Raw genomic sequence first — 21,879 nt, forward strand, 5'->3', positions numbered from 1 at the left:
ATTTTATTTATTTATTCTTGAGAGGCACAGAGAGAGAGAGAGAGGCAGAGACATAGGCAGAGAGAGAAGCAGGATCCATGCAGGGAACCTGATGTGGGACTTGATCTCGGGCCTCCAGGATCACACCCCTGGCTGAAGGCAGGCACTAAACCACTGAGCCATCCAGGGATCTCCTGATTGCCTTTTTAAACGCAAAATCAACTGTTCCCTGGTAGAGTAGAAGGGTTACCTCTCATAGAACAGAGTTGGGGACATGTGGGGTCTCTTGTAATCTGCAAAGTATCCAACTTCACAGGGAGATATTACTCAGGAGAAACAGGGAAGGGATGCCCTGAAAGGAACATTTTTTGCATTTTTCTTCCGAGTTGTTTAAAAGCTTTCTAGATGTGTTGCTTCTCTGTAAAGAAGAAGAGGACTACATTTCAAGGCCCTCAGACTAGTGCTTCCTAATGAGATGGATGCTTAGGACCTGGCCCCAGCCCTAACTGTGTTTTGTTTTCTTATCTGTGATTGCAGAGGGGAAGCAGCCCATTCATGGTCTTTGCCTGAAACAGTGAGAAAGGAAAGCAAAAGGCTGAGCATAACTAAATCTGCCTGTGGAAGGAATGGCAAACAGTTCTGCAGTACTTTGACCTTGAACATGGCTCAGGCAAACCACACTGGCTTCTATAGCTGCAAATATCTATCTATACCTGCTTCAAAGAAGAAGAAAACAGAATCTACAATCTATATATTTATTAATGGTAGGATTTCCATTTTCTACATTCCGTTTGTTATCACTTTGCAGTGGGTTATAAATCCACCCTGATCCCTTGGAAAGTGGGTATTCTGAGCAATGAAGGAAGTGGGCCAGGAAAGAGCTTCTGCCTGGAAACTGGTGGAATGCATTTTTAATGCATTTCTTGAGGGTCAATTTCAACCATGATTTTCAAGGACTGGTAGTCAATTGTGTGTTCCCTGAGGGAAGGACTCTTGTCTGTGTTGTTCACAGTTGTCTTTATGGTGCCTAGGATAGTGGCTGGCACATAGTTTGTTGGATGAATAAATGAATGACACAATTTTAGTTCTATTTCTTAATTACCTAGAAGAGCAAAACAGAACAAAAGATGTTTGTGTTCTCTAACACAACTGTATTCTCTTTTATGTCAGAATTATAAAATATGGTCCTTTCTACTAAATTTATAAATGTAATGTGGCTAATGTCCCTTGAATGTTACAAAATTGGTTCCAGTTGATAATGTATTATTTCATGTTCACTAAGCAAGTATTATTATGACACAAGAGCTGGCATGTATCATTATGTAGTAGAAAGGGGAAAAGATAGACATGAATCCTTTTTCAATCATAATTTTTATGATACGGTTTTTCACTCCTTGGAGAATGAATAGATGAAGTGATACTCAGAGGGAAGAAATGCCAAATCTTTAAAGAAATATATATTGATAGTTGAAATGGATCCCCGAGAAAGAATGAGGAAAATGGCCTGTCATTTTGTTCTCCTTCTTTATTAGTTCCAGCCAATTTCCCAAACTTATTGAATGGGATTTTAAAAAACAACAGAAAGACCTCAAAGCAAAATTAGTAGGCTGCTCAGGCACAAAATCAAATTAAAAGACAAACAGAACAAGCAACCACAGTGTCAGTAGCCTAAAGATAAAATATATAGTGGGTCTACTGGCTAGTGAGTCTTTGCATGGGAAGCAATACAACAGAATTACGTTTTGATAGGATTCTTTTTTCTTTTCTTTTCTTTTCTTTTCTTTTCTTTTCTTTTCTTTTTTAATTTTTTAAATTTTTATTTATTTATGATAGTCACAGAGAGAGAGAGAGAGAGAGAGAGAGGCAGAGACATAGGCAGAGGGAGAAGCAGGCTCCATGCACCGGGAGCCCGATGTGGGATTCGATCCCAGGTCTCCAGGATCGCGCCCTGGGCCAAAGGCAGGCGCCAAACCGCTGCGCCACCCAGGGATCCCCTTTCTTTCTTTCTTTCTTTTCTTTCTTTTCTTTCTTTTCTTTCTTTTCTTTCTTTTCTTTCTTTTCTTTCCTTTCTTTCCTTTCTTCTTTCTTTTTTTTTTAATTTTTGAGATAAGGCAGTGAGGCAGTGTTTTTCCCGAGTATAACACATAATAATTCAGATTCAGAACTCCTGTTTTGGGAGACAGTAGAGCAGTTGTGTGGTACCGCCAGGAACATCTTTTTAGCTTTTATCAGCCTGTTTTAGACCAAGCCACTTTCCTACCCCTTTCTTCCAAACCCCAGTTTTTACATTTTGCACTTTTCCAGGGGGCCAGATAACAACTCACCAGCAGTTTGCCATCATAGGAATGTCGCCAGTGTACTTCAAAGTAAGAGGGGGAGGTAGACCTGGGATCTTGGGGAAGTCAGCCCACCTCCATAGGAGGGAAGAGAGGCAGGAAATGGGGCAGGGTGGGAAAGATGCGGAGTAGGGGCAGAGACTTTCAGAGAGGTACTTTAGTGTCTCAGGGAGAAAACAGACCCAAAGTTTGATGGTGGTGGAACAAGTCACATACTCAGCCATCTGTTCTCTTTTCCTAGCTCCACATAGTAATGTTGTGTTCTTTCCAGCACTGGTGGAAGAAAGAAAACACTTTGATTCCCATCTCTCTAGGAGGATAGGGGAAAATTCATTGATACTAAAATTCTCATAAAACTTTCTCCTGTGGGTTGATCAGTCTGACTTGCAAATCAAATACTTAAATGGATTTTTTTTTAAATCTCTTTTTATTTTTTTCCCTAAGAAATAACATTCAGCTATTTTCACCTTTACCTCCTACACACCTATTAAACTGGATTCTGAATAGTAATGCTAGGTTTGTGGTCTTTCCTGATAGTGATGTTGATTTCAAAACACACTTTCCTGAAATCCAGGGGGAACTGCGATATAATTTATTAAGCAACTGTAATGTAACTTTTGCACATAGCCTAACATTTTATGCATTTTTTATTTTCATTATTGTATCAATTCCTTTGAAAAAACCTTGGCCTTATGCTTCCATTTTTATTGGATATTTACTACATTGCAGGTCGATGACTCAGAAGAGTCTCTAGGATTCATTAAACTTTAACCAGTTCCTGATATACAGCTGTGATTACTCACTAGGTATCAACTGGTTATCACTTATTTATTACTGCAGAATATTTACTTTAGAGCTCATTTTTCTGTTTCCTGATAAGCATCTGTGGAAGTATTGGCTTTTCATTTTAATCGCCCAAGAAGATGAGTAACAGCGTTACATAAATCTTTTGAAAAAAAAAATCTTTTGTAGATTTGTAGTCTGATAGAGTTCCAAGAAAAAGAATCAGGCCCGTATAGCTTTGTCTGTGTAAAGCTAGCATGTGAATTATAACCAAAGTATTGTCTAGACATTGTTGACTGCCTGCTGTGTCATAGGCACATTTCTCACCTGAGCACTGATTTGGACATAATATCTGATAACGTGGTGTGCAGAAAAACCAACATCACCACTTCGGCATTACAGCTTATATAAATCCACCAAGTTTCTAACATAATACATGACATCAATTTAATTATTCATGTAATTATTTTTAACCACTTTAATTACTGAATTGTTTGGTAAATTACAATTTCCTTTAATGTAATAACTTCTTACATCTGTAAAAAGTTTCGTTTAAGCAAGTGGTTTTGTTTATATTATGCCATGTAATTTCCACAACAACCCCATGAAGAATTTGTCTCTTCATTTTACAAGTGAAGTACCTAAGATCCACTTCACTTTGAGGCTATGTGGGGAGCATCCGGAAAAGTTTAGCAGCAGAACAAGATAGTCAGATTTTTCCTTTCAGATTCTCAGTGATTGGAGGAGATCCAGAGAGGGCAAGACAGAAGGAACAAGACCGGGATGGGGCTGTTGTGTGCATTGATGGAGGAGAGCCGGTGGTCCAAGGTCACTCTGGTAGATGTGCAGAAAGGAGAGAAGTTGGTGGGTTGGAGGGATTTAGTTGGCCTTGGTGGGTGGTTGGGCTGTGGTGGTTGAGGGAGAGGAGTCAGAGACAATTGGAATTCTGGAGGGGCACCTGGGCAGCTTCTTCCAGGACCCATAGCCAAGTAGAGTATTGTCTCACTGAATTACCCTGATATGAAGACAGTCATCCTTGTCTCTTGATCTATACCCTTGGGGTGGTCTTGACAAATGGCTGTTCAATGACAGTAGCTGAAAAATACTATATACATTTTAGAAAGTTGCTTATGTAAGATGAATGGAATCCCCCCATAATTACAGCTACAGAATTCTGAGTCATAAATAAAAACAAATTGTAAAGCACTCCTAATGCTTTGCTAATTGCTAATTTAGAAACCTAAAAGGTTTCTAGATGAATGGTTATATAAGGGCTACTTAGGTGGTGTTCATCCCCTTTGCAGAGAAGGAATGCTTTTGCATGGCTTTTCTGACCCTCTAGTATACATGAGAAATTGGCTCCAACTCAGCCTTTCCTAAAAGTTGGAGGAATTCATTGAAATTACTGTTTTAATATATGAGTTGTGGCCATAAACTAAGAAAACTGAGCAGAAGAGTTTTTAATGGTATCTCCAAAGTATGTAATATTTTGTCAGCATCTCCGGTCTATTTGGAAAGACCTTGAACTTAGCATGCTGAGCTCCCCACACAGTGGAGTCAGCCCGAATTCCTCCTCTCTCCACAACCAAGCCTTTCAGGACTCCTTAAATATGATGTCTTCTCCTGAAAAATTATAATTAGAAAGGGAAAAACAATGGATGTGTGTGTGTAATCGTTGGGTGATTATCTTCTACCTCTTCCCTGTAAGAAAAACTCGTCTCTTTTTTTCTGCTTTCCCTGATCGTTTTTCTAAGTCTATGAAAGCAAATGAGTTGGAGCATTTTCATAGCAAAGTTTTCCTCCATTGGTTCTCTCATTTGTGTCAAACTGATGAGATGTGCATAACAGCTCAATTTTAGGTAAAAAAAAAAAAAAAGTTATTATACACACTAGGTACATCATGGAAAAGTAGTATAAGGTTTTGTGGACTCAGATATTATGGGAGCAACAGGGAGCCTGGCTGGCTATGTCAGTAGAGCATGTGACTCTCGATTGTGGGGTTGGGAGTTCAAGCCCCACATTGCGTGTAGAGATTACTTTTAAATAGTGTTTTCCAGATATTCTGGGAGAGAATGATCATTATGCCTTCACATAAATGAGAAAAAGCTCTACCTGGCTATGGGACCTCTAGCCAGTAAAATTACTAATGGCACAGATATTCTGAGTGTTCTGAGCATAAACATGTACTCATTTGTATAGTACTTCAGATTTTCATGAAGAGCTTTTACATAATTATCTTTGAGATAAACTATGTTGGTATTATTACTTCCATTTTATATATAAGAGAACCACTTCAGTGACCTTCAGAAGATAGAGCTAAGAAGATGACAAGCCAGAATGGGGATCCGGGTCAGGTCCCTAGCTATTTCCACTACACTGAAGTTTCAGCTACTAAACTAAGGGTCATTTTAATCTTTGAGAATAGTACAGTTATTAAATTTTTTAAATTTCAAAATTCGATTTTTCTTTTTTCTTTCTTTTTTTTTAAGGAATGATAGGTTAAGCTGGTGGCAGAGTGTTTTTCTGCGCAATAGACCTTAGAGAAATAAATCCTGATCCCAGGGAGCTTTGTGCTGTCACTTGTTGGGAACAGAAGTTATTTGGGGGGCATCTGCACTCACAGTGTTCCATTGCTGGATTCTAGCTTGTGCAACGTGGGAAAGAGACATAGAGCTCTATGGTATATATCAAGTTGATCAGGGCTTTCTAAAATGTACATCCCAACCTGGTAATGGTCTGTGGAATCAAATTAATGGGTTGTAATCAGCATTTTTTTTTTTTTAAAAGCAGAATAGAATGGAAAATAACCAAGTATATTGCAAAAGGTAAGGATGAACATTGTTTGGGGAAACATTTTTAAATAAAACTTTTGTTTCCATCTTAGACATATATGCACACACATGCCTACATATATGTAAAATAAATGAGTGTATAATTGTGTGCATGCATATGCATATAAAATGGAAACAAAAGTTTAAAGGGTGTGATGTGAAATGTATGTCTTATTGTGGAACTCAGTATAAATAAGTTAAAAGTTTCAAACTTATCCAAGTTTGAACAAGCCAACTTATGAAAGTGTTACCTGGTTTAGACAGGTTAGGTCATATCTATAATTTTTATTTAGGAAAACAGCACCAGTTATGTAAGCTTATATGATGTTTTTTGCATACCACTTCCAAAACAGAGGTGTGGAGAGAACTCAAGAGTGGTGACCCTTCTCCTGTTGATGTGTCTGCACCGCGCTGCATGGTTCCGTACACCACCTCCCTGAACTTGTGTTTCCCACCAATAGGTCTGCCCCTGGAGTTGCCATCAGCAGATGGCATCTGTCTGCAGATGTGGATTACAAACCTGCTAGGCCCTGTTGCTTGTTCTGTGGGAAGCAAAAAAAGAGCAAAGTTAAGGATCTTAGGATTTTAGAGTCCCCATGGTTTAAGACCATGACTCAGAATAGATTTGTGAGCATTTTTAAATGCACAGGTTTCACTCTTTTGGAGAATAACTGTTGTCCGAAAGTGGATCTTTCTAAGGAGTGAAGAGGATGACTCCAATAGTCCTTATTGGGGGCCCCAGTGCCATTTCCAGAATTCTACAATAAATGATCTTCTATAAGGAATTCCTGGGAACACTCTGGCCTGTCTATGCAGTCAACTTTCTCAGAAATCTAGTGCAAGGTCAGTTTTTGCTGGATTGGTTTTTTGTTTTTGTTTTTTTTCATTTTGATGAAGTTATAAAAGGGGAAAGAAATATTTCTAGGATTTAAAATATACACTGATGACACTGTTGATTGAAATGGCAGATTTTTTTCCTTGGGAAACAGACCCCTCTACCTCCCAGCTATGGACTCCCTCTAGGGTGCAAGCATGAGGGAGATTATCCATTCTGTAGTCACTGGGGGCAGCTGATTAGGACCACATGGTGAGAGTTTAGAGAACAGTAACTTTATTCTTATCCATTCTCCTTTCCAGCTCTGAAAATTTGATAGAAGTCCTTTTTGGTATCTTCAAGTCCTGCCATTTCCGATTTTCTTTTTAGAAACATTTTTGTCATTAGGCACCACGTGTCTTTGGCCATAGAAAATGCTTACGTGTTATTGGGGTGGAAGCCACTCCTGTCAGTAGATTTGTGGACAGTGAGGAGCATTGCATCTTCTTTCCTTGGCACCTGCTCCAGACCTCTGTTCACCTAGTGTATTCCTAGGAATTCCACCTTAGCACTTGATGGTATCTGCCAAATGTTCGGTTCTTCCTTCAGAAGGAGCATTTTCTGACGCTCCCTAGGCTCCCTATCAGAAAATTTGAGTTTGCCAGCTGGCTAAGCTTTGCTATACAATTGTATATCACAAGGCATCGAGTACAACTACATAAATACTAAAAAATAATCAGAATGAACATAGCCTTGAGTGAGCCATTTAAATGCAACCTAAGACTTTGAGAAGTTAACAATTGAGGTACACTCATGAAATCTCAAGATGGCAGTGAAGTCCAAAGGCAATAAAATTGACCACGCCCTCTCTTTCCTTCTACAATCAAGAAATGTGAAAAATGTTACTTCAAAATTTTATGGTTTTGAAGATTTTTAAAAAGCTCCTTTACATCATCGTATAGGAAGAACGAGCAAGGGACTTTTTCAGGAGAAATCTCCTTAAGCTGAAAAGGCTTAAGTTTCTGACATTTTGTAACTTTCTTTAACAATGATAATGAAATGCCTGCTCTGCCTGGAGACCCAGAAAAGATCTGTTTTGATCTTTATGGTCCTTGCAGTTCTAATACTCTTAAGTTTTCCCCTGCTATTCTATTTAAAGTATTCATTGTTTTGTCATCTGCTGCAATTTGCTGGGTTGCCTTGGCATCATCTTGGCTCAGAGACTGCTCTACTCAACATTGGTGACTTACTACATCCATAAACACCCTGCCTTCCCTCATCAGATGTCAACCAGTGAACCGTAGTTGAAACCGCACGATCTGGTTCAGATTAGGTTTAAAGCCCTGTTCTGATACATGTTAGATCTTTGACTTTGTACAAATTCCTTAGGAAGAATAATGGTTAACACTGAACACCACCGTGAGCACTGTGCATAACATGATGGTTTTCATTTCCTCCACAGCCCTCTGAATAATGCTGTCATTTTACCTCTACTTCACAGAAAGGTTAAGTATTTTGCTCACATAAGTGGTCCCGGAACAAGTGCACAGTAGAGAGGACAACAAAGTTTTTGCTCTTCCCCACCTCTAACAGTTCATACCTGTGAAACGTTTAGTTTTAGTGTTTGGCTTGTCATATGCACTGTGTTTACTGGGCTGGCTGCTATGCTCATTAAAACGATCAGCTTCAGAGCCCTGGCTTCCTCACCTGTGAAATGAGAAGAGGACTGCATCTGAGGGTTGTCAGGGGATCAAATGAGACAATAGGGCATAGCTCTGTGCCTGTACTTAGGAGGATCAGTCAGCAGTAATCACTTTGCCTGAAAGGCCCCGTGCTGGGCAGAATAGAAGTTACAAAGATGATACCCTTAACCCCCTCTCAAGGGGCCCATGATTGTTCAGGCCAACGAAATCTGTTACAATGAGCCAATAGTAAAGCACTATGGGAAAGAGCAGTAAGAGGAACGTAGACTAGGGACCTTTGCCTGGGACACTTGCCCCTTCCCCACACTTCCATCCAGCTCTTCCTCACCAGCTTACTCTTTATTTTCAGGCCTCAAGTTAAACATCACCCCTTCTGGGCACCTCCCCAGATTCCCCTAAACTAGGTTTGGTGCTCCTGCTGCTGCCCTACTCTGTTTACCTTTCTCCGCTGCTCTCACCTACCCCCTGTGCCTTTCTCACTCTGCTACCTCAGCACCCAGCACAGGGGCCCATACATAGGAGGTACTCAAGAATGTTTGCTAAATGAAAGAAACATAGGATTTTTCAGCTAGGTTAGCCTTACCTCATCTCCTGGACTTTGATGAGGAAATTCAGGGCATGCTGAGTAAGTGAGCAAAATCTAGGGGCAGGACTCACCTGTCATGTGGCAGAATCATGATCCAAAAAGTTTCAGACTGCCTTAGAACAGTGAACTGGGATTAACAAAAAAGGAGATTTGACAGAAATAAGTTAAAGGACTATGTGTGGCTTGCAAAACCCACTAACTGCCCTGGGACCATCCAGGGGAGGCTGTGGCTGAGAGAGCCCACGTGTGATAGACTCCACATTGGCCAAGGCAATGAATCCGATCTTGGACTGCATTAATAAATACGTAGCATTCACAATAAAGATGGTGCCAGCCTTACCATTTAGTCCACACTTCAAGAAGATGAAAATGGGAATTCCAAGCAAATTGCTTCACCCGTCTAAACTTTATTTTCCCTTTCTGTAAAATGGGCATCTGCCTCCTGTGGTTGTGAGCTGCAAATAAGTGGATGACTTTATTATCCTCATTGGCAAGGAACAACTAAAGAAAGGAATAGAAATGTTTAAAGAAGAATGGGGTGGGAAAACGGGAGACATATATTAATGGTCTCCTTCAAAGTTTTCTTAAATGAAAAAGAGACTAAGCTTCTTTGACTTTATGAACCTAGATGGCAGTTCTGCCATCTAAGAATGAAAAAAAGACAGGCAGCCTTCAGTTTGACCTAAGGAAACACTTTCTAACATCTAAACTATCCAAAATGAACTGTCTTGGGACATGCTGCATTCGTGTGTCTAGGTATTCAAACACAGGACAGGGGATCAGTTGGTGGGTCTGGATAAGATGATGCCTCTAGGTCTTCCCACTGTCGAGATTTGTTTAGGACTTGGTGTGTGTCGCTGTCATTTATTGATATCTGGCCCAGGTTCATTACCTATATCATCTCATTTCATCCTGATAACACAATGGAATAAATTCCAGTGTAAGTCTCCTTTTACGGAAAAGGATAAATTCGATATAGTGCTTGAGGTTGCATACTTTGTAAGTGGCCAACTCAAGCTTTGGACCCAGATCTAGGCGACTCCCGAAGTCCCCATCGAACATGGTCTTGCCAGGGCTTCCGCCCCACCCCCTTTGGAGCTCCGTGTGCAGTATGAACGGAGTGGGGGCAGGTGGCGTGTGGTGCAGGCTTGCAAACTGGAAGTGTGTGGGCCAGATTCAGCTGACATACGTTTTGATTGGCAGGCAGAGTGCTTTTGGCTGCCAATATTTAATAATTGGAGGAGTTCACATAAAAACCTGATTCCCTACTTATCTTTAAAAACTGGAAATTAGCCATGCTGGCTTTTATTCCACTTGGCAACAACTGGCGGCCACAAGTGAGGACTACCTCTTTCAGACCAGGCTCCCATACTCTCAAACTGCCAGCTTTCTCTCATCCTGCTACTCCACTCATTTGCCTTCCTCGCCAGCCCGCCCAGGGATATCAGTGTGCCACACCCAGTGTGAACATTTCAAGGGAATGAATGGCAAATCATAAGTTTGGGAATAGGAATGTACTCACTGCACTTTCTGGTTGAGGAAGCTGAGCCCCAGAGAGTCGCATGGTAGCACAAGTCATCAGTGGAGGACCTGACCAGAGTCCTGGCTCCCAGCTCCCCATGCCCATGACCATGGAAGGAATGTTTTGCCTGGTAGCTGCTCCCTCGGAGGACCTGTGACCCTGCTAGAGAGGAGTGTGACCGAGCTCCCCCTGTGCTTGCCCATTGTGCCCTTTGAAGAAATTCCTCCATGAAAGTCTTCATAAAACAGGACTTTCTCTGGTTTGACTGCTCTTGGTTAGGAGGGGGCTGACACAGAGGCCACCAAGGGAGCACTGGCACTTGATAACAGGGCCAAGCTTGATTTTTTTTTTTTTTAAGATTCTATTTATTTATTCATGAGAGGCACACAGAGAGAGAGAGAGGCAGAGACACAGGCAGAGGGAGATGCAGGGAGCCCAACGTGGGACTCGATCCCGGGTCCCCAGGATCACACCTGGGGCTGAAGGCGGCGCTAAACCGCTGAGCCACCGGGGCTGCCCCAAGCTTGATTTTAATAGTGAGAATTTCTTATCAGTCTGTTGTTTTGGATTTCCAAGTTCTGCCAGGAGATTCATGCTACCCCTATCTCTGTGCCACCATTTTTCCTCCCACTGGGGTGGATATTTGAAGGTGGTTTTGCTTCCAAGTTGTTCAGGAGGGTCGGGGCCAGATTTTGGTGTGGTGGAAAGAGAATGGTCTAGAATCAGGAAACCTGAATTCAATTTTGGCTCAGCCATTCATAATTATTCCTGTGCCTTCTCTCTGGACCTCAGTGTCCTCTTCTGTAACATGAGAGGCAGTGTTAGGATATCTTAGAAACTTCTTAACAGTTTTACAATTTGATGATTCAGAGGCAGAACTGTGAATAATAGGACTTGGGACATGGCCAAAATCTTGGCAGTAGAAGAAAGAGTTACAGTAGTCCTTCAGAGCTCCTTGCTTCTTCCTCTCCTTTCTCCTTTATTTCTGCTTCGTTTCCTTCTTTCCTTCCTCCCTCTGTTTTTCCTTTCTTCCATCTTTCCATCTGTCTTTCCTTCCTTCCATCCATTCTTCCTCATTCCTTTCCCACCCTTCCTCTCTTCCTTCCTACCTTCTTTCCTACCTTCCTTTTTTCCTTTCTCTTTCTGAGATGCTTCAGTTGATCAAGATGAAGAGCTGACTGAGGTCATTCATCTAAGGAGCTTTGCGTAAACACCCCAGTCAGCGAGGTTCCAGGGCATACAGAACATCTGACACCTTCTCTGCCTTCCTGGGTCTTAGGGTCAAACTCACCATCTACTCAGCACTCCACTCTTTATATCTTCAACTAACTTATTTAGATCTTAGCTGGAATTTTTTTAAATGATGTTCCTTTCCTTTAAGGCAACATTTAGGAACACCTAGGAGGCTCAGTGGTTGAGCATCTGCCTTTGGCTCAGGTCATGATCCCAGGGTCCTGGGAGCAGGAGCCTGCTTCTCCTTCTGCCTGTGTCTCTGGCTCTCTGTGTCTTTCATCAGTCAATAAATAAAATCCTTTTAAAAATAAAATAAACAATTTTAATTTTAGGATAGCATCTTCAGTCTGGGACACAATGACCTTTCTCTATTTGCTTTGCTCTAGCAGAAGCATTTGTGTACAGTATCTATCTAGATGGCACAAGCTGGTAGCTGATATTCCTACGTCAGCTTCTCCAGGATTTTTCTCACTTTTGAATCTGGATACTGATCTACCGCTAGCGGTAACTGAGTTATATCTTTAGGGTTGATGGTAAACTACAGGTAAGGTAAACAAATGATACTCATTTGGAAAATCAGGATAACTCCCTAGGAAATACTTAATTGTATACTCTGTGTAGACTGTCATCCTCAGACACATTAGTCAAGTGACTTCTCTAAATGAAGACAGAGATGTTTCACTGTGTTCTCCGCTGACCTGGAGCTGCTAAGGAGAACAGGACATATTTACAGTCATATTTACAGTCAGAATGACTATGTCACAGGGGAAAATTCAATTTTTCACGAATAGCCCACCTGGATGCAAAGGGGAGCGGGAGAAAAAGGTTGCAAAGACCCATAACATGAAGAGTTTGCACTGGATGATCTCCAGGAACTATTCTGGCTCAAAAAACAGTGTCTCACTGTTTCTGAGAAAGAGTCCAAAGTTCTAGTTTTTTTCAAAGTAAGTTTTTTGGAATCTAATTCACATACCATACAATTCACCCATTTAAAAGTGTACAATTTAATTGTTTTCAGCATGTATTTTTTTTTTTAAGATTTTATTTATTTATTCATGAGAGACACAGAAAGAGAGGCAGAGACATAGGTAGAGGGAGAAGTAGGCTCCCTCCAGGTAGCCTGATGCAGACTCAGTCTCAGGACCCCGGGATCATGACCTAGCCAAAGGCAGATTCTCAACCACTGAGTCACCCAGGCATCCCTAGTTTGCAGCATATTGACAGATATATGTAGCCACTGACACCATCGGTTTTAGGACTTTTCATTATCTCAAAAAGAACCCCTGTACAATTTAGCTATCACCCCTTTTCTGTCCTTACGTCCCAGCCCAAAGCCACCACTAATAAATTTTCTGTTCCTATAGATTTGCCTTTCAGGATATTTCATATAAATAGAATAAAATCTATGGTATTTTATTATTAAATATGTAAGTATATGCTGGCTTTTTTCACTCAGCATGTTTTAGAGTTCATCCATGTTGTGTTGTACCATGTGTGAGCACTTTATTTCTTTTTGTTACCGGATGATATTCCACGGTATGGATCCACCACACTTTAGGTATCCATTTATCAGTAGGTGGCCATTTGAGTTGTTACCCTCTTTTGGCTATGACATTCATATACAAGTTTTTGTGTGGACCTAAGTCTTCATTTTCTTGGGTCGATACCTAGGGGAGGAATTGCTGGGTCATTTGGTAATGCAATGTTTAATTAACTATTGGAAAAAATGCCAGATTGTTTTCCAAATTGGTTGCACCATTTAACATTCCCATCAACAGGGTATGAGGGTTGCAATTTTTCCAAATCCTTGCCAGTACTTGTTATTGTAGGTTTTTAAAAAACTATTATGATAGCCATCCAGTTGAGTGTGAAGCGGTATCAGTTGTAGTGTCTGTTTGTTTGTTTGTTTGTTTTTTTTTAATTTTTATTTATTTATGATAGTCACAGAGAGAGAGAGAGAGAGAGAGGCAGAGACACAGGCAGAGGGAGAAGCAGGCTCCATGCACCGGGAGCCTGACGTGGGATTCGATCCCGGGTCTCCAGGATCGCGCCCTGGGCCAAAGGCAGGCGCCAAACCACTGCGCCACCCAGGGATCCCGTAGTGTCTGTTTGTATTTCCCTGATGACGCGTGATGTTGAGCATCTATTCATGCGTTTATTGGCCATTTATATATCTTCTTTGGAGAAAGGTCTATTCAAAGCCTTTTTCCAGTTTTTAATTTGGCTATTTTTCTTTGTTATTGAGTTATAAGAGTACTTCAAGTTTTTATCGCTAATATTATATATTACTATATCTTATATATTTAAATATATTTAATATCATCTAGATATATGTTATAGATACATATAAATGTCTACTTTTTTTTTAAAGATATAATTTATTTATTCATGAGAGACACAGAGAGAGAGAGAAGCACAGACACAGGCAGAGGGAGAAGCAGGCTCTATGCAGGGAGCCTGACATGGGGAAGCTATAGATTATTTTGTGGAGTAATACTCCATCTGTTAAGATGGATACTGCCATCTTAACAGTATCAAGTCTTCAATCCATGAACATGGGATGTTTTTTCATTTGTTTATGTCTTTAAATTTCTTCCCACCATATTTTTGTAGTTTTCAAGTATAAGTTTTATACTTCTTACGTTAAATATATTCCTAAGTACTTTATTCTTTTTGAAGCTGTTATAAGTAGAATTGTTTTCTTAATTTCATTTTCCAATTGTTTATTGCAAGTATGTAGAGATATAATTCACTTTTGTATGTTGTTCTTGGGTCCCACAATCTTATTGAATTTACTTACTAATTCTAATAATTTTTTTTAGTGAATTCCTTAGGATTTTCTGTATACAAGATTGTGTCATCTGAAAATAGAGAAAATTTTACCTTTTCTTTTCAAATCTGGATTTCTTTTTTTTGCCTAATTGTGCTGGCTAGAATGTTTATTGCATTATTCATGATAGCTATTAAGCCTCTAGTGTAATGTCCAATAGGGGTAGTGAGAGTGGCTGACCTTGTCTCGTTCTCAATCTTAAAGGGAAAGCATCTAGCATTTCATCATTAATATGACATTAGCTTTTAAGGGTTTGTTTTTTTTGTTTTTTTGTTTTTTTTTTATTTATGATACTCACAGACAGAGAGAGAGGCAGAGACACAGGCAGAGGGAGAAGCAGGCTCCATGCACCGGGAGCCCGATGTGGGATTCGATCCCGGGTCTCCAGGATCGCGCCCTGGGCCAAAGGCAGGCGCCAAACCGCTGCGCCACCCAGGGGTCCCTCTTAAGGGGTTTTTATTTTTGTAGATGTCCTTAAGAGGTTGAGGAAGTTCCCTTCTTTTTTTATTTTTTTTATTTAAAAATTTTTTTTTTTTTTTTTTTTTTTAATGATAGTCACAGAGAGAGAGAGAGAGGCAGAGACACAGGCAGAGGGAGAAGCAGGCTCCATGCAGGGAGCCCGACATGGGATTCGATCCTGGGTCTCCAGGATCGCGCCCTGGGCCAAAGGCAGGTGCCAAACCGCTGCGCCACCCAGGGATCCCGGAAGTTCCCTTCTATTACAAGTTTGTTGAATATCGTTATCATGAAAGAGGTTTGGATTTTGTTAAATGCTTTTACTGTATCTATTGAAATGACTGTGTGCCTTTTGATTTGTATTCTATTGATATGGTATATTAATGACATTGATCTTTTTGGATGTTAAATCAATCTTGCATTCCTGGAACAAATCCCACTTGGTCATGGTGTATCATTTTTTATATGTATTCAGTTTGCTAATGTTTTGTTGAGCTTTTTTGTATCCACACTCACAAAGATAATGATCTGTGGTTTCCTTGTGTTGTCTTTGGTTTTGGTATCAGGGTAACAGTGCCCTCAGAATGAATTGGGAAGTTTCCCTTCTGTTTATTTTATTTTATTTTATTTTATTTTATTTTATTTTATTTTATTTTATTTTAAAGATTTTATTTATTTATTCATGAGAGACAGAGAGAGAGAGAGAGAGAGGCAGAGACACAGACAGAGGAGAAGCAGGCTCCATGCAGGAAGCCTGATGTGGGACTTGATCCCGGGACTCCAGGATCACACCCTGGGCCGAAGGCAGGCGTCAAACCGCTGAGCCACCCAGGGATCCCCTCCCTTCTGTTTTAGAACAGTTTTTGAATAATTCATATTAGTCATTTAAATGTTTGATAGAATTCACTGGCCGTCGGGGCCTGGGCTTTACGTTGTGGGTAGTGTTTTAGTTACTAAATCGGTCTCTTTATTATAGGTCTATTTGTGTTGTCTGTTTCTTGTTGAGTTAGTTTTGGTAGTTTAGGTCTTTCTAGGAAGCTGTCAATTTCATGTTGTCTAACTTATTGATCTACAATTACAATATTTCTTTATAATGCTTTTTTTTAAATAATGCTTTTTGTTTAGAAATACTGGTAGTAATGTCTGCTCTTTCATCTCTGATTTATTAATTTGTCTTCTCTTTTTTTCTTTTCTTGGCTTGTCTGTTTAAAGGTTTTCCAATTTGTTCATCTTTTTTTTTTTTTTTTTTTTTTAAGATTTTTATTTGTTGGGGCACCTGGGTGGCTCACTTGGTTAAGCCTCTGCCTTTGGCTCAGGTGGTGATCCCAGGATCCTGGGATTGAGCCCCTACGTCAGGCTCCCCATGGGGAGCGTGCTTCTCCCTCTCCCTCTGTTTCCTCTCTGATCATGCTCTGTCTCTCTCTCTTTCAAGTAAATAAAATCTTATTTTTTTTTTTTTTAAGATTTTATTTATTTGAGAGAGAGCACATGAGAGAGCAAGTGAGCAAGCACAAGTGGAGTGGGGGACAGGGCAGAAGGAGAGGGAGAAGCAGACTCCCCACTGAGAAGGAAGCCTGATGCCCAGCTCAATCCCAAAACCCCCAAATCATGACCTGAACCCAAGGCAGACACTTAACCATCAGAGTCACCCCATCCAATTTGTTCATCTTTTCAAAGAACTAACTCTTCTTGGATTCACAGATTTTTCTCTATTGTTTTTCTGTTCTCTATTTCATCAATTTCTACTGTAATCTTCATTCTTTCCTCCCTTCTGCTTCCTTTAGGTTTAGTTTGCTCTTCTTTCCCTAGGTTTCTAAGGTGGAAGAGTGGGTTATTGATTTGAGCTCTCTCTCCTTTTTCAAAGTAGGCATACAGCTTAAACTTCCCTCTACACAGCTATAAATTTTAGCTCCATCCCATAAGTTGTAGAATGTGACATCTTCATTTTCATTCATCTGTTTTCTCATTTCACTTTTGATTCTCTTCTTTGCTTCACTCACTAGTTAGGAGGGTGTTGTTTAATAGGTGAGCCTCCCACCTTTCTTGCTGTTACTGATTTCTGTTTTCATTCCACTGTAGTCAGAGAACATACTTTGTAATATTTCTATCCTTTGAAATTTCTTTTTTTTTTTTTTTAATTCTTTATTTATTTATGATAGTCACACACAGAAAGAGAGAGAGAGAGAGGCAGAGACATAGGCAGAGGGAGAAGCAGGCTCCATACACTGGGAGCCCGACGTGGGATTCGATCCCGGGTCTCCAGGATCGCGCCCTGGGCCAAAGGCAGGCACCAAACCGCTGCGCCACCCAGGGATCCCTCCTTTGAAATTTCTTGATGTTTGTTTCTTGGCCTGGCATATAGTTTATGCTAGAGAATGTTCCACATGCACTTGAGAGGAATGTATATCCAGCTGTGATGGCTGAGGTCTCTTATAGATGCCTGCCTGTTGGGCCTAGCTGGTTATTAGTGTTGTTGAAACCTTCTGTTTCCCTTTTGATTTTCTGTCTAGTTGTTCTATTGAAATCTTCATCCATGATTGTTGAATGGTCTCTGTGTGTCCTCATTCCTGTCAATTTTTGCCTCATGTATTGCTACTCTGTTGGTAGTTGCAGATGTTTATAATTATTGTATCTTTGTGATGGATTGACCCTATTCCTTTTTTTTTTTTTTAAGATTTTATTTATTTACTCATGAGAGATGCAGAGAGAGAGAGAGAGAGAGAGGCAGAGACGTAGGCAGAGGGAGAAGCAGGCTCCACAAAGGGAGCCCCATGTGGGACCAGATCCCAGGCTTCCAGGACCACGCCCTGGGCCGAAGGCAGGCGCTAAACCTCTGAGCCACCCAGGGATCCCCAGATTGACCCTATTCTTACAAAATGTCCCTCTTAATCTCTAGTCACATTTCTTGTTTTAGAGTCTATTTTATCTAATATTAGTATAGCTACTTCAGCTTCCTTATGGGTGCTCCAAAGCTCTGCTTTGAATTTTCAAAGGCTTTGATGGGCACTGTAAATCAGGGAAGAAATTACCTCTTTTCCTTTTTCTTTCCCCTTCATCTTTCAATGAAATACTTTACCAATTAACCAACATACTTGAATGCTAAGTATGGTTCCCAACATGAAGACCTGTGTGATGTGAAAACTCTTGTATCTAGATAGAACCCTTCCATGCGATTGGTTCATCCTCTTCACTTCATCAATTTAAATCACATCCTCCTTAAAATAACAAGGAGTCCTCATGACCCAGACTTAGAGGTAAGAAATGAAAATTAAAGGGAAAAGGAAATCAGGAAAAATTGTGTTAAAATCAGAGGAATAGGAAGGTGTTAGGAAATAAGATGTTTACTCTTAAGCTCCTCTTCAAGTCAGAAAAGCTTCCCCCAATTCTTTCGATCATTCACTTGCTCTGAATGCAGTGGAAGAACCCCCAAGTGATGCTGATGGGACAATAGGGTGGAATGAGAATGGCACGCTGGGACCTCTGTGTCTGTGTGCCTCAATGTGCCAGAGTGAGTACTGATTTCAAAAGGAAAAAAACACATTTAGAAAATAGATGTAATACCACTCAGAGCAAGGGGCTCTGTTTGATCTTTCCCTGCGTCTGAGCCCACTTGTCCTGAAGGAGGATAGCCCCAATACTCCGATTGGATGAGAAAACCTCATATTCTGTGCCAGTTTCCTGTCACTGCTTTGAGCATTATGAGTTCAGAGAGGGGAGGGTGGCGTGACCTCAGCCTAGCTGTGTGTTGGCATGAGTCCCTGGTGACAGTGTGTCTGCGCTGCCAGTACACCGACAATCTTTGGAGCACCTCTTCCTCACTCAACAACCAGCCAATTTGGTCTCAGGAAACCACTCTGCAGTGCTGGCTGGGTTCAGAAGTCATTTTTAATTTTGTGACAAAGACAAATGTGTCCTATGGGAGTAGTAAGTGGTTTTACTGGTGATATTAATGGAACCGTGACCTCTTCTGTATCTATGGTCCTACAAAACAAAAAATGTTTGTATTATAATATGTCAGGCAAGTTCATTCTTAGCCCTTCCTTGAGACAAATTGTAGAGGAAGTATACTATTAATAAGCCCAGAGCATATTTGTGTGTGCGTGTGTGTGTGTGTGTGTGTGTGTGTGTGTGTGTGTATCCAGTCATAAGCTCATTTGCAAACCCAATGGATTTTAATGCCACTGCTGACTTGATACAAATGATGTATCTTGAACTGTGTTGGGCTGGGCATAATTCATTGAAGTTCTTAACAGAACTGCAGCGGGCCCAGTGCTGATATTGGTATTGGCTTGTAAAAGGGCAATAGTTGTAGTAAAATTCAAGTGTTGGGGAGATCCAAAATGATACAGGGAAAGGAGAAATTCAAAGGCACATTGAGTTCACCTCTTCTGTTTTCATTTGGGATTGGCATTCATTAGCCTAGAAATGACTACACTAATGTTTACTATTTCCTGCACAAACTTTTTATGCCAGCATCCTTTGTTGCAAATAGTTGCTTAAGGAGACAGTAAATTAAATGTGAAGGATTTACAGTTTTGTTACATGAATTAAACCATTTCCTGGTGTTTGTGTTTACCTTGGGCCTCACAAAGAAGACAAAAATAAAGACTCACAGGAGGAAGGAAAGGAAAGATCAAATCCCAATCGTTTCTGCCTTAATGTCTAGCTCAGCAACTTTATTTAAGGGAGGAATTTTGTGCTGATAAGTGAATCTTTGTCTCTGTATAATTAACTTTTCCTCTCTGCATATGTTGCTATACCTGCTGAGTTCTCCTAATAGGCATAGAACTATTAACTGTGCAGTGTTAGTGTCTCATTCTATTGGGCAAAACTAAAGTAAATCAGATGCAGAATTGGTAATTTGCCTCAAGTAAAAATGGATGCTGCTTTATCATCTGAGGCTTAAATTCAGCAATTCAAACTGTTGTTATAAAATAACACATAACCATTCTAGAAAATCTGACAAATATATAAAAAGGTACATAAGAAATAACAACAAAGCCACTACTCAGACATTTTAGTGTATTCGTTTGTTTTTTTTTTTTTTCTAATGCCATACCTGAATATATATTTATACCTTTTATAGTTAAGATCATGGGTATAATTTGTGATTCTCATACCTAATACCCTCTCTCTATAAGTTCAAATCTCGCATTATAATAAGAAAGGTAACAGCTAGCACCTATGCAGTATTAACTCTCTGCTAGGTTCCATTCTAAACACTTTACATGTATTCCTTCATGTAACCCTCATAATAGCCCTTTGAAGGAGATTTTGCAAATGAAGCACAGAGAGTAAAATGATTTGCCTGAGGTCTCATAACCAGTAAGGGGCAGAGCCAGGATTCCAACCCAGTTTGTAAAGTGTGAGCTCTGAACCCCCATGGTCTGCTGACTCCCTCTGACTCAGCCTTGTAACGCCTTATCCCTAAGCCTACCCACACAGCCCTGCCCCTGGGCAATTGTCCTCTTCTCAGTCCTTTCCCCACTGCATGTGTGAAAATCAGCCTAAGTCTCTGAAGAGCAGTTGCCAGCTCTAGCCCTTGGTGGGGTGGGTAGGACTCCAGCCCTGAGGGTGGTACAGGGGAAGAAGATCAGTAGACACCGGCCTCTGGGCCTGGCTCTGCTTACATCATTTCACGTATTTACACTTCGGTCTTATCTGTATAAGGACAGGGTTCTTGGCTAGTCCTTCCTTCATTTTCTTAGTTCATTCATTCACTTATTCATTCATTCATTTAATACACATCAGATCGAGATGAAAACAATCTGTTTCCTCTCCTCTAGGAGTTCATCAGCCAGTGTGTAGCCAGAGAAGTAACCTGCCAATTCAGGGGAAGAGTGTGTGAAGTGTTGTCATTGGAGATTGTTGGGAGCTTGGGGAGAGCTCCTAAGGTGGGCTGGGGCGGAGAGAGGGTATAAGGAAGAGGCTAGTCTAGCAAGGCTAGCAAGGATGGGAGGAATTATTTAGAAATCTAGAGTGTATGAGCTTAGCTGTGATAATAGAGTCTTTCTAGTGTTGAGTGTGTGTCAAATGATTCCATCTTAAACAGGCTACACTAATGGTACTTTTTTTTGGATTAAAACTACAGGAATTTATTGTCTCACATTCTGGAAACTAGAGATTGAAATCAAGGTGTCAGTGGGGGGATCCCTGGGTGGCGCAGCGGTTTGGCACCTGCCTTTGGCCCAGGGCGCAATCCTGGAGACCCAGGATTGAATCCCACGTCGGGCTCCCGGTGCATGGAGCCTGTTTCTCTCTCTGCCTGTGTCTCTGCCTCTCTCTCTCTTTGTGTGACTATCAAAAATAAATAAAAATTAAAAAAAAAAAGGCGTCAGTGGGGCCATGCTACTTCTAAAACCTGTAAGGGGCTCCCTCCATGCCAATTCCTACCTGTGCTGTTTGCTGGCAATCCTTGGCAGCCCCCCCACTTGCACCTTATCGCTCAGTCTTTCCCTGTGCATTCACATGTGTTTTCCCCACATGCCCATCTCTCTGGGGCCATCTTCTTATAAGGGCATCAGTCACGCTGCAGTAAGGCCCACCCTACTTAACCGATAATTCCTTAGGCAGTGGCTCCATTTGACTCAATGAGATCACATTCTGAAGTATTAGGGGTGGAGGACTTCCACATTTTGTTTTTGGGGAGACACAGTTCAACTCATAACAACTTAATAGCTACCATCTAGTCTAGGCAACCACTGCCTACTTACTGCTCTGTGTCTCCATTCTCCATTCAGTGTCCAGAATGAGGGAGCTTCTGAAAGTGCAGCAAACAGGTAGGGGACTCTGGGTCTTTCCAGTCC

At 40.8% G+C, this 21,879-nt stretch overlaps 1 protein-coding gene across 8 annotated transcripts in view; it reads left to right on the forward strand.

Moving 5' to 3' along the window:
- FLT1 (fms related receptor tyrosine kinase 1) overlaps positions 1-21,879 on the forward strand; it is a 178,921-nt gene that overhangs the window by 28,256 nt on the left and 128,786 nt on the right. For 5 of the 8 annotated variants that reach the window (XM_072795627.1, XM_072795628.1, XM_072795626.1 and 2 more), the window contains exon 3: positions 517-743. In XM_072795627.1, the coding sequence (XP_072651728.1) occupies positions 517-743 (227 nt within the window). Of the gene's footprint in view, positions 1-516; positions 744-18,817; positions 19,092-21,879 lie in introns of those variants that run through there. The other 3 variants (XM_072795631.1, XM_072795629.1, XM_072795630.1) reach the window with 3 other exon arrangements.

The sequence above is a fragment of the Canis lupus genome, chromosome 24 (genome assembly GCF_048164855.1).
Source record: "Canis lupus baileyi chromosome 24, mCanLup2.hap1, whole genome shotgun sequence".
NCBI classification, from domain to species: domain Eukaryota; kingdom Metazoa; phylum Chordata; class Mammalia; order Carnivora; family Canidae; genus Canis; species Canis lupus.